At 41.8% G+C, this 16074-nt stretch overlaps 1 protein-coding gene across 3 annotated transcripts in view; it reads left to right on the top strand.

Annotated features, from left to right (window-relative positions):
- OSBPL3 (oxysterol binding protein like 3) overlaps positions 1 to 16074 on the top strand; it is a 1742686-nt gene that overhangs the window by 1310423 nt on the left and 416189 nt on the right. For all 3 annotated transcript variants that reach the window (XM_069648200.1, XM_069648199.1, XM_069648201.1), the window contains one exon: positions 1024 to 1117. In XM_069648200.1, coding sequence (XP_069504301.1) covers positions 1024 to 1117 — 94 coding nt within the window. The remainder of the gene's footprint in view (positions 1 to 1023; positions 1118 to 16074) is intronic.

The raw sequence follows: 16074 nt of genomic DNA, 5'->3' as shown, positions 1-16074 counted from the left end.
TGGCTGCAAGCCATGAGCACTGGCCATTAGTTACATGATTAGGTTACAGTGGTCACTGAGCTAGGATGCAGGGTAGGTGTAGTATAGGGGTAGTTTGGTTGAGATAGGGTCATGCTTGAGCCTTATGTCGTAGGCAATTGCACAATGATTTGTATCCCCAGCATGTACTGCTGATAACGACAGGCATAAGTATAGTTCTTTCATATATATGAAAAGAGGAATTATTAATAACTTGCATACAGTAATGTAACACCATGAAACATTTTCACTTATAAAAACCTATTAAATTGGCAGAAAAAACTTTGTTAAAGGGATGTAACGGTTAAGATGCATCCCACCCTTGGGACTCCGCTGCTCCAGTAGTTAGCCAGTGGCATCCCACCCTAACATCTTGTTTCTAACATTATAAACTCAACCCCTTGCAGGGACTGTTTATTAAAATTAATTTAATATGTGATATTAGTGACATTTGTGATGTCATCTTTCATGTCCTGGGTGTTAGTCTTAGCAGTACACAGTAGTACACAGTGGTGGCGCAGGTTATGGTTGCTTAGCTCACCATAACTGGTGAATATCTGAGGTTTTCCGGTTTTACTTGTAACCATAACGTCCCTTTAAGTTGTTTTCATTGAATATATATATATATATATATCATTCTGTCTCCTGGGTGAATGGTTGTGGGTGAGTCATAGATCTGGCCCAATGGGAGCCACAACAGGATAGAGTGCCCCAGTGCCAAGTCCCCTCTAAGTAGTTAAGTACATTTTATGCTACACTGTCTATTGTTAAATTATTAGCTTATGCCCTATTGTGTAATCATGCGATATTTAAAAAAAAAAGTAACAATTTATTTCAACGCTTTGTCAAAACATGTTTTCATAACATTATGAACCATGTAACTATCCCTACACAACAGTTTGGGATTACAAGTTGTTTCATTTCATCAAGAGATATTGGTGAAACCTCTTTTTTTCTCCTGTTGATGCAAGCAAGCACTTTTTAAAATGTTTTTTCTTATTCCAGGTGTCGGAGGATGACTCATACGCCAGTGAAATAAGTGATAACATTTCAGAAGATAACTTAAGTAACGACGTTGAGATCGACAGTCATGCTTTGGGTATGTTTTGGTCATGGGTCGACATCCTTAATAGTCCAGCCATGCTGATGGATTCCCTTGAACCGCTATTTTATTTTCAGAATGAGATGTTCACTTGAAATGCAGCTTTCCTTTTAGTCATCAAATCGGGACGATAAATCGGCAAATTCCACACTATTTCATATTTAGGAACACGCTCTGCATTCCACCCAAATCGGACCTTATGTTCAATAAATGTGACGATTCAATGCACTAGTTGCCCCAGGAAGATGTTTCATAGCACATCTGCCCCCAAACTATCCATCTGCAATGATTCCAGAGTTCTCTTTAACCCTGCCAAGAAGCTTGGTCGGAATAAAGAAATATTGCCCATACCCACCAGCTTTTTTTAAACGGAAAAGATCTGTGTATATTCTGCAGTGAAGAGCGGAGGCGGGGGGTACTAAAGGAAGGCCGACTGCACTGCTATTCCTCTCCTTCCAAAAGCCATAGAGGTGTACACTTGGGGGTAGCCAGCCTATATGTCAAAGCAGAGAAGTATGAACACAGGCCTACAGCTAACTTTTATTTGGAATAAAGCAAGGTGCTCAGGTGTGTAGACCATTCGATGGGTCAACAGCAGTTTCTTGAAATCAATCTTCTTCTGCACTTGCAACCAGTCCTGTGTTTTTTCAGAGTTGGCAAGAAATGTCTAGGTCTCGTGCTGAAACTAATTCACACAGCTTTCGCCTTGATTAGTTTCAAAGTGAACATTTATTTCTGGGAGTGTTAAGAGGTCAGTCATAGGGTTCCCCAACTACGTAGGGGCGGAGTTATGTTTTTTAATAAATGAAGATGAACGTTGCATGTTTGGGATACACAGCAAAATGTATTCTGTGAAAAATAAAATATCTGGTCCATATTGACCATGTGGTTCTTAACTTAACCTTCGGTTGGTCTGTTTTTATAAAGAGGGTGGCTTGAGGAATGTAAATGGCTCAAAGGCTGTAGGTGTTACTACACGAGAGGTAGGTAACCTTTGGCTCGTCAGATGTTGTGGACTAGATCTCTGATCACACCCAGTCAGCATAGTCCATGGTGTGCATTCATGGGAGTTGAAGTACAAAACATCTAGAGAGCCAAATGTTAGACCTTGGACTAGACAGTAGGAAGGAAAGTAACCATTTTACATTTAGAAAACACCATCGAAAAAAATGTTTTCCCCCCAAAATGTTATGGTGCTTTTAATCTTTGTTCTTATTACCTCAAAATACACACATTTATTTAGCAGCCTTAATTATAAAGTGAATGTTGCTAGCTTAGTTTTGTTCTCTGCTTTCAAATAAAATGAATTATCATTACTGCACATGGTAGCATGAGAGGTCTGCCTCGACTATGGCTTTACCACTGTGTAACAAATCCTTGGATGGCGTCCCATTTTCCCTGGGGGAGCCCCTTCCCATGAGACCAGGGAGGTGAGGCCACTACCCAATAGTGCCCGTAGGGGTGATACTCAGCAGGTGCATCTCATAGAGAGGGAAGCCCCCTATGGGATTACTGGAAACCTGGAGAGAACATGGTATCCCCATAGTCCACCTTACCCTAATCCACGTTCCTCACCAACTCCCTCCAATACTATTCCTAATGTTCCTATGTTTTATCCATACTACCAACATAGGAAGTACTGGGATGAGGAAGAGTAGGGATTACCCATGTAGACTCCCCTTTCAAAATATTAAGATGAAGAATAGCTCTGTTGACTTCTCAGAGACTAGTCAATTCAGTACTGTGACGAGGAAGAGGCCGGGGAAAAAGCCAGAAGGTCTGGAGCCGGTCCTCAGCAAGAAGTGATGGCGGCTGGCAGACAAATGCTCCATGCGGTCTTGAAGCCGGAACAGCGAGACAGCTACCAGGAGAAAGATTGGTGCTGCAGAGCCCAAAACAAAACCATTGCAGACCAAAAGAAGCTTGCGGGAGCACCACAAGTCCAGCGGCTGTCTGCAGGCCCTGGAAAGGAGGCCAAGCCCTTGCACACTACAAAACAAGGTATGCGAGTGGGCAGAAAGGCGACAGGAACCAGAAGAGGTGTTGGCAAGCAGAAAGTTGGAGAGCAGCCCCTAATGCAGTCATGAAGAGATTGCTACGCCCATATGGTAGTACTTGGCAGGAGAGTGAGCCAAGTCTACCAGGAACAAGAGCTCTCTGAGAAAGGAGAGTCTGGGACTCACAACCCTGAGAAGAAATGATAGTCTGTCAATCTTCATAGTTACAGTACCTGGCAGAGAAGTGAACCGGGTTGGCTGTGAATTCAAGAGAGGGCAAGGGGAAGGAAAGCATTTCCCCTGACAGTGTTGTGAACATTGATCTTCATAGTCACAGTACTGGGCCAAGTGGGAAGCCAGGTTAGTGGTGACACCAAGCTAAGAAGAACCAGGGGAAACAAGTCATTCCCCTTGATGTTTGTGGACACTGTGAAAGGCCAATAGAAGGGAGTCATTCTCTTAGCAGTGTGAGAATCGGGGAATAGACCTAGAGAAGGAAACATTACCCCCAGAAGTTATGAACCTTGAAAGAGAAGTCAAGAGAAGGGAGACATTCTCTTGGCCATGTGAAGAGCCTCTGGGACACTCTGGGAAGGGAGGCACTCCACCTGGTATTGGGGAACATTGTGAAGTGAAAGGAGTCATTCTCTTGGCAGTGTGAATTGCCCTGAGAGGCCAGGTAAGGGAAGCCACCTATCCGGGAATTTGGAAAACCATTGAGAAACCTAAGGAACGTTAGCAGGTGGGGAGCCATCCCTCTAACACAGTAAAGACATGACTTTCTTTTTATGTGCCTTGGTGGAACCCCAATACAAGGAACATTTTTGAGACTGTTTGATTCGCACCTTTCTGAGAAGAACATTTAATTTACCCCATCCAGATTTGAACTTTGGGCTGTCGTCCATCAACAAAATCAACCCTTTTTCCTTAGTTTTTTTTTTAAAATTGATTTAGTTGAAATTAATCAACTTTTCAATTTTATCATTACATACAAAAAAACAAACAACAAAAAAAGCAAAGGTTGATATGTAACAATTTGACAAGCAACAAGATAAATACAAAACAAATAAAAACAAGACATATTACAATCTGGTTAATTTTACATTTGTGAATCAATACTAAAAAAAAATCTATTTACAATAGATATCTTGCCTTTATCTACATATAACATCTTTCACTAAAAGAGCACTGGCGTGAGCATAAATAGAGTAAGTCTAGTATAATCATTATTGTTGCTTCTTTCTATATACAGCATCTTATTCTAGCTCTAACTTCGTAAAAATGTTAATCGTTGCTATTTGTAACATCTTCTGAGATGAGCCTGCAATGTAAGCCCAACAAATTATCTCTTCCAGTTTTCCCAAATATTTATGGAAGTTTCTGAAATGTTACTCTCAAAGATCTCAATTCAGTGCATTCTGTAATTAGATGTTCAGTTGTTTCTTCTACACACCCCCTCCCCCATTATGGCAGAATCTACATATATTTTCAGCTTTTGGTATACATTTTCATCAGTAAGCCAAGGCTCTTGTGGACCACCAATTAAAGCGCAATCGCAAAATTGCATGTCTATAGAATGTAGTTGGTATTTGTTCAAGGTACTTTTCTGGAATGCCCATTTGTTTTGGCTTAAATACTTCTGGAGATATGGATTGATAACTTGGATATCTTTCCTGATTATCAATCCAGTCCATTCTATAAATTGAATTTTTTGCTTTATCAGGGTTAGTTATCAACATGTCAATTGAAATATTTGCATGTATCATGATCTGATAAATTGTCACTAACCACTTTTGTACAAAACGATGGGAACTTGAGACAATATATTCTGCTACTGTTTTTAGTATACTTGGACTGCATTTTGATATTAAACATTTCCGAAATAATGCACACATTTTCCAACAGAAATTTGCATACAATGAAGTAAGTCCTAATTCATATCGAATCCATGCCATAGGAATGCAGTGTGGTAATTGTAATATGTGTATCCAAAAACGTTTTTCCCATTTCTCACAGGTAAGAGATGATATAGGGATATCTGTCTCAAGACCATATAAAATGGTGGGAATTACTTTAGCTTTCCAATAGGTTAGAGCAGGACGCACTGTGAATTTACCATACTGGAATTGCATAATTTTTGACTGAGATACTGCAGTTTGAATCTTATGTTCAATTGCCATATGTTGTGCTTTTGCTTTTGTGGACCCCTCAAAATGTATACCAAGATATTGATATTCGGGTACAATGTCCAATGGTATATCATTGATGGAACAATTATACACCTTACCTCCATATCTAGTCGGTTTGTATGTAACTATCTGAGTTTTAGATGTATTGATACTCAATTCATTATGATTAGTGTATGTTTCAAAGGCCGTCAAAAGCTTTTATAGGCCCACAGGAGTCTTGTATACGAGGACCAGGTCATCGGCATACAAGAGCGCTTTGACCAATAGTCCGTTCATTTTTGGTGAATCTGTATTTATCGCTTCTAACACATGTTGGGCATCCTGAATAAAATAATTGAAAATGGCAGACGCTAAGAGGCATCCCTGTTTTAAACCTCGAAAGGTTGGTATTTCTGCTGACAACAAGCACTGTACATTTAGCCTAATGTGAATTAGTGTTATGATGAAATTCATATATCATATCGCATAAGGCATTGATCGCGTATTAGTTTTGTCATCAAAAGAACTCGCAACACCGAGTCAAACGCGGCTCGTAAATCTACAAATGCAAAGAATGTTGATTGTTTTGTTTGATGACATTGATATTTTAAGGCATTGATGCATAGGAGATTGATGCCCGTTCCTAAACCCTTAACAAAGCCTGTTTGTTGGGGGTCTCGTAATTTATGTGCTGATGTCCAAGCATTGAAATCTCTTAATACGCACTTTGCAAATAGTTTCCCCGGTGTATCAAGAAGGGCTATAGGCCTATAATTTGATGGATATGAGTAATCGCCCTTCTTGAATATCGGGACCAAAATCGAAGATTTCCATGATTTTGGTAAAGATTTATGCATAAGGACTTGTTGGAACATTGAATATAAAATTGCAGACCACAAATCAACATTCTCTTTGAGCATTTTGTTGTTTACACCATCAGGGCCTGCCGCTCTTGAGTTACTTACTTGTTTAATGTGTTCAGAAATAGTATTTATGGAGCATTCTAGTTCCCACCACTCATTCGTTTGCATCTTATACTCATATTTATCAAAGCCAGGATCTGCATATAGTTTGTTGAAATATGATCACCACTGGTTTTCCGATACACCATTGGCTTGTGCCTCAATTTGACAAGATTGTTTGCATTCATTCAGTAAAATCCATGTGGCAGCAGAGTTTTTTTGTTAGAATTGTTTTTAAAAAAGCTTCACTGTCGTGATTAAATAGCTTAGCTTTATATGCTTTGGTCCAATTGGTGTAATTGTATTTGGCTGTTTTTAGCTTTCTTAGCATCAAAGGTGAGCCAATTTTGAGAATATATCTCCGTTCTCTATGGTATGCAGCTTTCCTTTCTCACACTAAGGGATCGTACTTGTGAATGTGTTAACTGGCTGATTATTCCTTATGAGAATATTATCTTTAAATTGATCAAGAATATGAGTATAAGGATGCAACCTTTACCATTAGCATGGGTTCGAATATGTTCATTGAGTGCCTACAACTTTGATGTAGACCAGTTAAATCTAGTTTTGGCATTATTAATTGCCAAAGAGTGTTGTAAATATGACTGTTGGTCTTGATCTTTGGTTTGGCACCACTTGAATTGACATATCAGCAGATTATGATTACTTGTAGGCAGTTCGATAACATTCAATGATGTAATATTTGAAAAATGTCAGTTATCAACAAAAATATGATCAATTACGCTAGAGCTGTTTTTTCTTTGCCATGTAGCTTGGGCCGGTACATCACCTGAAATTGCACCATTCGCAAGAGTAAACGCTCTTTCAGACATAAAGGCAAACCACCGTTGAGCCTCCTTAGATTGCAGGCCTGTTTTTTTTTGGTTGTTGAGATCCACATTGGAATCACCTACTACAAAAGTTGATGTTACCTCATTGGTCATTGGCAATTTATCTCTAGCATACCAGATAGTTTTGAATAAAATATTTCCTCCGATATTCCATAAGGGTTTCGGTAAATATTTATGAATCCAATGATTCCAGTTGAACTGATCAGTTTTAGTAGTTGTAAAAAGTTACCATAGTGTTGCCAGGGCTCCAACTTAAAACCTGATGTCAAACGGGTTGCAACTAGTAGGCCCGAAGCTGGTCTGCCCCCAAGTCCTTTAAATGCCGGGATCAATGAAACCACATAATTGTCCCATCCTGTGCCGCAAGTAACCAAGTTTCCTGAAATGCTAGCACATCAAAGTCAATGGTGAGCCTTTTTATTGATGCTTCTAGATGAATATGGCCTCGTGTATTCCACTGTAATTTGCGATACAATCTGATCATTATTTAGTTATGCTCTAGAAAATGCAGTAGAGATTGCAATCTTGCTCTATGATCTGGTTTATCTAAAGGTCGAGAAGATGGATAAATAGCATTTGTGTTTTGGTTGTGTATTCTTTCCGAATCTTGTGCTATCAGAAAACCCATATCAAAGAGCTGCAATTTTGCTTTCCATATAACATTGTAAACCAAACCTGAAAGTATCCATAATCTTACAACTGTAAGGTTCTTTCCTGCAACAAATTGTATCACTTCAATATCTCTGGATGTTATCGACTCTAATTCAGGAACATCTGTAAAAATGTTTAGTAGACTTTCTTGATTTAAGTCAAACATATTGAACTGTCCTCCCTGACATTTCATTATTAGCGAATGATAATTAGGACTAGTCTTAGGTTGAAATTGTTTTAGCTGATAATTATGTGCCTGAATCCGATTGTTTGTGGATCTTAAGGGTTCAGAAACCTTTAACAGGGATTGTTTATAGGGATGTGGTGATGGTATTGCATGCAAATAGGCCTGATCTCTGGCTTGGTAATAAGGTAGTTCATGCTCTCTCATGTCTTCAGGTCGAATGTGCATTTGGTTATCATAGTCTTGGTGCGCCATGTTACTTAAGACTGGCTCTTTTTCAGACTGTATTATCTGATATCTTTCTATTTCTTGAGTCTGCAGCCTGGTTTTATTTGAAACCCCATAGATGCCTTGTGAACCCTGTCTTGCGTTGTCTATTCTAGGTGGTTGAGTTCCAGTCCCTAAAGTCGTATCCACATTTATTGAGACCAGTGCTGAAGGTTTCTATTTATCTGCTAAGTAGGAATCAATCATTTTTTTTCATAAATTCTATAGCATTGGGAGGCGGAAACATTGTCATATTGGTAGAAGTTACCTCGACCGCCCCTTTCGCTTCTTGACAAACAGAACACACTTGTCATTGGTTTCAAGCGCTTGCACTAGATCATTTAGTGGGGAGTGTCGGGTAGGATCATTAGCGTTTTTTAGAGTATTTTTGTTAGGCATAGCATTCATAGTGACTTGCTGATTTCTCGTCCTAGTTTCAACCTGAATCACTTCCAGATCTGGCTCGTCAGCTCCAGGCTGATCACCGCTCACTTGTTTGTTGTGTTGTTTACTAACTGTAGCAAGAGTGTTAAAAAAGGAGGTCATTTTATTTTTGTTATTGGGCATCTTTATTGCTGGCATGTTCTTTGATTTCCTTATTAGGGATTCTTTTGGAGCCTTTTTAGCTATAATTTGGGATGTTGATTTTGTTATTTTCTTAGTGACCTGTTTTTCAGTTCTTATTTGACAGTCGGGTCTCGCCTCCTTGTTAACATCCTGGTCAATGCTTATCCATGACGCTTCCTCTATGACCGCTATCAGTTCATTATTTGTAATGTCAATGGGCCGAATAATTTCTGCGATCAAGGGTAGACAACTTTGTTTGGATATGCTTTCTGATATAACCTGTGTCTGCTGTTGTGTATGAAGCATCCAGGTGTGGATAGCGTTAATTTGTCCCGCTTGTGCTGTACGTTTCTGGTCTAATTTTTCCATTAACTTGAATAACGTCAGTAATGTAGTATTTATTGCTGATAGGGTAATTTCTAGCATGTTTGCTCGAGGTACATTTAAGTGTGTAGAACCATCAATAAGTGGTTGGTTCACCGGGCATTGTCTTGGGGTAGGGTGAACATATGCAGAAGATGCAGAGGACTCCTCTAAGTTGGCTTTCGCTCCAGCATGCGTTACATTTTGAAACAATTGATTGCTACAAATAGTGATAGGTGATTCACATTGGCTAGCATACAATGATATATGTTTCCAGCTTCTAAACTATCAATCACTGTACTATTCACATTTTTCTGAGAAGCATTTACATTAGTATTAGAGAGGACTTCAGCATCCTGAACTCCCATCGAGTTCACGGCAGGGTCTAGAATGGTAATATCAGATACTAGTTGAGGCATTGGTGACGCAGTTGCCGCTGCTGTAATTTTGGTCTCTCCTCTGCCTGCTCTCTTAGGTGTGAAAAAGGAGGCTTTATTTAACGCTTCATTTATGGGAGGTCCTTTCCACTGAAATGCCTTTTGACTTTTATTAGAAACAGAGGGTCTGGTTGATTTGGTCGGAGCGGTGGGGGTTAAGGTGATGGCTGTGCTAGAAACGCACAGCTTCATTGACCCTCCCGCCGTTGCTGATTTACCTGGTATGCTAACGTATGCCGTATTATTGGGCATGCACGTTGTCAGAGTGTATAGCTTACAAAGTATAAGCCACGCACGAACCAAGACGGCTCACAAAAAAAAAGGAAAGAGGGGAGAAAGTAAAAAAAATAAAAAAGCTACTTAAAATACAAAAGGATGTTCCGAATATAGCTAGAAGATAAATACAACACAATTGTAAATAGATAAATAACAAAACAAAACAAAAACAAGTCTCCTGAAGAGCTCCATACCAGACACCCCAACACGCCGGGCAAAGCGGGCTAAGCGGTACTTCAGCAAGGTACTTCCTTGCAAGGTGCGTGTGCGCAGGTGCGCGAGCCATCTCCAGATATAGAAGGAGGAAGGAAGCGTCAAAGGTTTTGACCCATGTTGAATCAATAGACTGGGTAGATGCGGGGATGAGCTGTCGCCGCCCATTATTCTATCCCAGAACAAACTAAATCAATAGACTGGGTGGATGTGGGGATGAGTAATCGCCACCCACATTCACTCCAGAATAGGAGAACTGCGCAGTTGGCACAAGACCACTCCAAAGATACAACCTTCTTGTGGGGGGGTTCCACATCACCACTCTACTGTAAGGATGCCATCAAAACAATGCTAATCAAGGGTCCTATACTATCAAGCAAAAGACCACTCTATTGAAATACAGTAATTCAAGACAACTCAAAAATGGATGCAGTACCGACAAATTCCCCAAGGTGGCGCTAGCGGTCTACACTCTGACAGGGAAACTGTATTTAGGAGTTGCAAGAGGGGCAGGGACTTCAAAGCTTGTTAGTTAATTGGAAATCTTAGCCACCTGCTGTTCCCAGAGGCCAAGAGGCTGGGAAACCTTAACACCTCAGAGATTCCACACCAGGAGGCAGGATATCACATGACCCTGTTGATTGATTGAGGAGAGACTTCCAGGCAGCCTGCTGGAGCCCACACAAAAGGCTCTTTCTGTTGAATGGGGTATGTTAATTTTGAGTGTTTCCTGTCAACAGCCCTCTGCCAGCAAGGAGAGACATGTGATCACTGACCCACCCAGACTCCTGGAGGCGGACCGAAACACTTGGGGGTGTTGAATTGCAACAAATATAGATTTTATAGAAACAGTGATAATTTATTGTAACCAAATGACAGGAATGTACAACTTTGAGAGTCTTAGTTTGAAAAATGCCCTCACGATTTGAGTCCAAACTCCAATTTGTACCATGTTCTGGGGCAAAACCCCACTAATTATGATTATTGTAGACAATGTGTTTAAGATAGAGACATGGAAAGTTACTGGGATATATGTGGAAGGGAAATGTACCTTTGTATAATTTTTGATGAAAAACCAATGTTGCAAAACCCACTAAAATCGAAAATAATTTGCCATTTTTTAATGCAAGCTCCTAGAAACGCCAGAGTCAGGACAGGGACTATCTTTAGTAATATATGACGTGTGTATGTGATGTCAAACAACTGTGTACCTGGGAAATATGTATTTGGATCAGGAATAGATTTGTGTGCACATTGACCAGGGGAGTGTCATTTCTGCAGGTCATAAAAATGACATCACTCTGACACACTATCCCTTCCCAAATCAGGGACCAAAGAATCTATTGACCTATCAAATCAAGAGAGGGGCAGGCTTAGGGATGCTAGCCTCTCCACCCAATTTTCAAAACACATAAAAAGAGACTGCTGGGACAGGTAGAGACATTCAATTCCATTTGCTGCGGAGCATGCTGACCGACGACTTCACATCCAGAGATTCAGACTTCAAATTCATCAATCTCCAGAACCTGTAGCAGAAATTAACTCCCAAATTTGTAGCAGAGAGGCCTGAATCCACCAGCTGAATCCTCTTCAGCAGGCCTTAAAACCAACCAAACTATTCAACAGCCGGGCGAGCTGTTTGAATTTTCGCCAAGAATTTTTGCAAGAACCTGTAGCAGTATCCAGAAAGCAGTGCTGTATCCGGAACCTGAGAGAACCACAAACCAGACCGCTGTGAGCAGAACCAGAGATCCGGATCGCTGTGAGCAGAACCGGTGCCTTATTGACCCACCGAGCAGACAGAACCGCAGCCGGACTGTTGACCAGATCCGTGACGAGGCCTAGTTCAAATTTATATTGTGAGTACCTAGCAGAACTGTGCAGAACCAATCTCTTAGTTAAAATAATCTAATCCAAACTATTTTAACCTAAGTAGAACAGCCTCCTAGAAATCGTGTCATCTGTCATTTTTAAAGCTGCACAACTGTCACCTGTCAATTCTGCAGCTGCAAGCTGTCACCTGTCATTTTGAGTTTACTTTAAATCCAAAAAACTACCTTTATTAAATCGTCCGTATCTCTGGAACCGTTTGTGCTAGGAACGAGATTTAACTTTCATCTCTGAAAGCTTAGAATCTAGGCTTTCCAACGAAGCTTGAACTGACTTCCTACTCCCTATACTTTTTCCGCAATCGGGAGACACTCACTTGCGAAATTTACCGCGATTTGCGATTTTGGCTCAATTTCTCCACTTGTCAAAATAGCAGCTCCATTCTTTCTTTTGTTAAAATCTGTTTGCAACCTGGTAATAACTCCTAGAGCATTGCTAAAGTGAGCCTGAACTAATACCAACAAGCATCTCTCACTCACCCTGAACCTCTAGAGGGAATTAAAAGCAATTTTAGCACCTTTTCACTTCCTTGCAAACCACATTAAAGTAATTCGCCTGTGTTTAAAACTCATCCCTGTTTTCCCTAAGCTTGCTGGGAGAACTGGAACTGTGTATTGCATTATAAAGTGTGATTTGTTGGGATTCTTGAGAACTGTGTGCTCCTCTTTCCATCTCCTTCCATTTCTTGTATTGCATAGGGGGGGTGAATTGTCAAAAGAAAAAGTGATCATATTACCTTTTGCTAAAATCATAAGTTATTTCTGTACTGCATTTTATTCCACCTTGCGTTTCCTTGAACCATATAAAGCATTCTTTCCCACCTTATTCTTCTGTTCCTATTTATAAGTTACCTCTGGCTGACTACTGCTCATATTCACAAGTGTAATATCCATTATCAATTTATTTATAGAAGTGTGATATATATATATATATATATATATATATATATATTGTTTTAATTTTCAAATAAACCTTTTAATTTGCAAAACAAACCTACTTCTTGGCTCAGTGGGGTCAGGGGGATTCTAAGAGGGGGTGTTATACAAGGGTTGTCATCCAGAGTACTGAACTGGATATAAAAATACATCAATAAGGTTTTTCCTCAGCATCCCAGACTAGGCATTGACTTAGCTGTAGTATTGATTGAATATCGCTTACAGAAGTACGGCCCCTCCAGGGGCGTGACAAACAGATCGTGCACCAAGTGCTTTCTGGTAAACAAAGTCCAATATGCGGAAAGTTCGTTCCAGCGTGCACTTTTGCTCAGCGTTTGCAAGCAGGCTAAGCGGTACTTCAGCAAGGTACTTTTCTTAGTTAATTTAGAATGTAAGGGAAGAAAATAGGTTTTTACCTGACGGTGGACTGTTTGGGTTTGACGGACTTCCTGCCAGAATCCTTGGAAATGCCTCTTAGAAATAGGGACAGATAGGGTTTTTCATTTTAATTTTGATCTAATAAAATTCTATACCCAAAAGCATGCAACCTGTTTGTCCATCTCCTACTTCTACACCCTTACAGCACATTCAGTGTTTCTGAAATATTACATGCAGCGTTTCAGAAACACCTCACATTCTGCCAGTATATCTTAGAAAATGCATTGCCTCCCTATGTGAGGGTTGGACATGTATATCCAACAGCAGTGTTTCAGAGGTGCTTTGCAATTTCTATTGTAAAGTGATATGGGAACCAAGCAGTGAAAACCTCAAATTCAGTTTTCTTTCCTGCATTAGACATTTCTAGTATATTAAGTGACTTTGCACCATGTAGGACTTCATGCCAAATGCACTGGTTGTATGTTCCTTGGAACCCAGGGCTAGTCTAAAGAATGCTGACCTTTAAAGGGAAGGAAGCCCCTCCCCCAACCTGAAACTCCACTGACCGGAAAGGTCTTGCACCCCTCTATGCGACACGGTTGCACATCATCTTTGACTGAGATTCAAGAAGACGTCTCTTCACATCTGAATTCAACACCTTTTGCACTGCTACAAAGGTATTTGTTGATTAATTGGGTTTGTTAGCTAGCCTCATGGGAACTCGGATAACCTCCGCAAACCCTTTCTGATCAGCACAATTGACACAACCCTTGCACCTTATTGAATAAGGTGTTACCTCACACACATTTTAGAATGGGATAGAGAGGAACAAAAAACAGAATGGCATAATACATCAGCACATCATTTGCATATTGAGTCAAAAAAAGAATCACTATTGTTGTACATAAGAGCACATTTTATTTACAATATAATATCTCACAATTCTTCAATGAATCACCAATAACTCAAAACCCTTACAGGGTACAGGTCATATTTCTCAAACCACATTCCTTAGCAGGGGCTTACAAGAAATCACTTTTCAAAAACCCAAACCCCAAAGCTGCTCTGCTCATACCCGCGTGGGCATATCACACAATTCTCCTTAGAAAACCAAAATCCTTCTTGCCAACTCAGTTAAGAGAAGTCTGCCAATGTTAGATATTCAAACTCAAACTAAACAAATACATACATCATAATGTATCTTTTTAGGGGAGAAATGCAGTATTAAAAGCACAATGTTAAATGGATAAATTCCATATCACAAGCTTGCAATGATCAACAGCAAAGTAGTGAAACCACAATAGAAATGAATCGATCATGTCTCTTCAGTTTGCATAACCCAAAAGCAAAACATGCAGTAATGAAACCACAATGCTAATGAATCCCTAATTTCCAAATGTAATGACCATCAAGAGCACATGTTTTTTTAAAGCAAGATATTCTGTAGCATATCACTTATAAGATGCCTGCTTGCTAAGTCAAACAGGGCGTCACCTGTGGCTGAGGCTGTGGGCGGCTGTGACGACCCTCTAATTGGATGGTCGAGGAGATGCTGTTAGTCAGCCCCCTTAAGGTTGGCATGGCATTATATGCATTCTATTTGGAAATCCCCTGATCATTCTACGCATATGTCACTTGATGGACAGTTTCTCTGGGTCTAATGAATCTTATACAGATCTATGCACTGGGGCGAGGCCAAGAGGAAGACGGTCCTCGCGGTGCCTCTACTGGACGACATTTGGGATGAGGGCCTCGCCCTCCTCAAGAACCCTTCCACGACGCCAGCTAGAAGAGACTGGTACGAGAAGAAGTACCGGGTCCCGGACGCGGCCCCCCTGTGCCTCCGGGCGCAGCCTACCCCGGACTCCGTCGTCTCCGCGGCGGCCAGGAAGAAAGCGGGGGGGGGTGCGGCCTCCACATCGACTTCCCCACCGGACGGCGAGGGAAAGAAATTGGACGCTATGGGACGCAGGGTCATCTCGTCTGCAGCGACGACGATTAAAGCGGCCAACGTCTTGGCTATCGTGGCCCGCTACGACAGGGAGCTATGGTACGAACTGGCTCCCCTGCTGGACTTCCTACCGGACGACAAGAGGGCGGATGCCCTGGAGATCCTACAGGAAGGTGAGGTGGCGTCGGACCACGCCATCACTATTGCGACGGACATCGCCGACACTGGGTTTCGCCAGTTGGGCAACAGCGTGTGCCTTAGGCGGCGTGGATGGCTCAAGGCTACGGACTTCCGTCAAGACGTACAGACCAGAGTCCTGGACATGCCGTTCGATGGGAACAACCTGATTGGGAAAACAGTGGACGATTCCCTTCAGGCCATTAAAGCGGACACTGAGACGGCCCGGGCCCTTGGGGTTCTGCAGCAACGACGGACGCCCTTTCGGAGCAGCGGAGGCAAGGGCGCCTCCAAAGGTTCCGGCGGCGGTTTCTCCGTCTACCGTCAAGCGGCCCGCTCGTCGTCTCAGGAGGCCTACAGAGGACGAGGCAAGTCTGGCGGACCCCGCCGTCGTCGCCAAGGAGGTCAAGGCGGCAAAGCCTCGTCGAAACAGGATTGAACCGGCCGTGGGGTCGGGCCCCCACCGAAGCACCCCGGTGGGAGGCCGGCTGGCGAGCTTCGTCAGCGTGTGGGAGTCCATCTCCACCGACCGTTGGGTGCTGGACGCCTTAGCCCGGGGCCACGTGCTCGAGTTTCAAAGAAGGTGCCTGCGCGTCCCCCCCGTGGCCAGGAAAGAGCTTCACGTCCCTCAGCTTCTCCTGGAGGTAAAGGCGATGCTCAGGAAGGGCGCCATCGAACTCGTCCCAA

Source organism: Ambystoma mexicanum, chromosome 2q, assembly GCF_040938575.1.
Source record: "Ambystoma mexicanum isolate Mex_15411 chromosome 2q, UKY_AmexF1_1, whole genome shotgun sequence".
Lineage (NCBI taxonomy): Eukaryota > Metazoa > Chordata > Amphibia > Caudata > Ambystomatidae > Ambystoma > Ambystoma mexicanum.
This window is presented reverse-complemented; position numbering and strand designations above follow the sequence as displayed.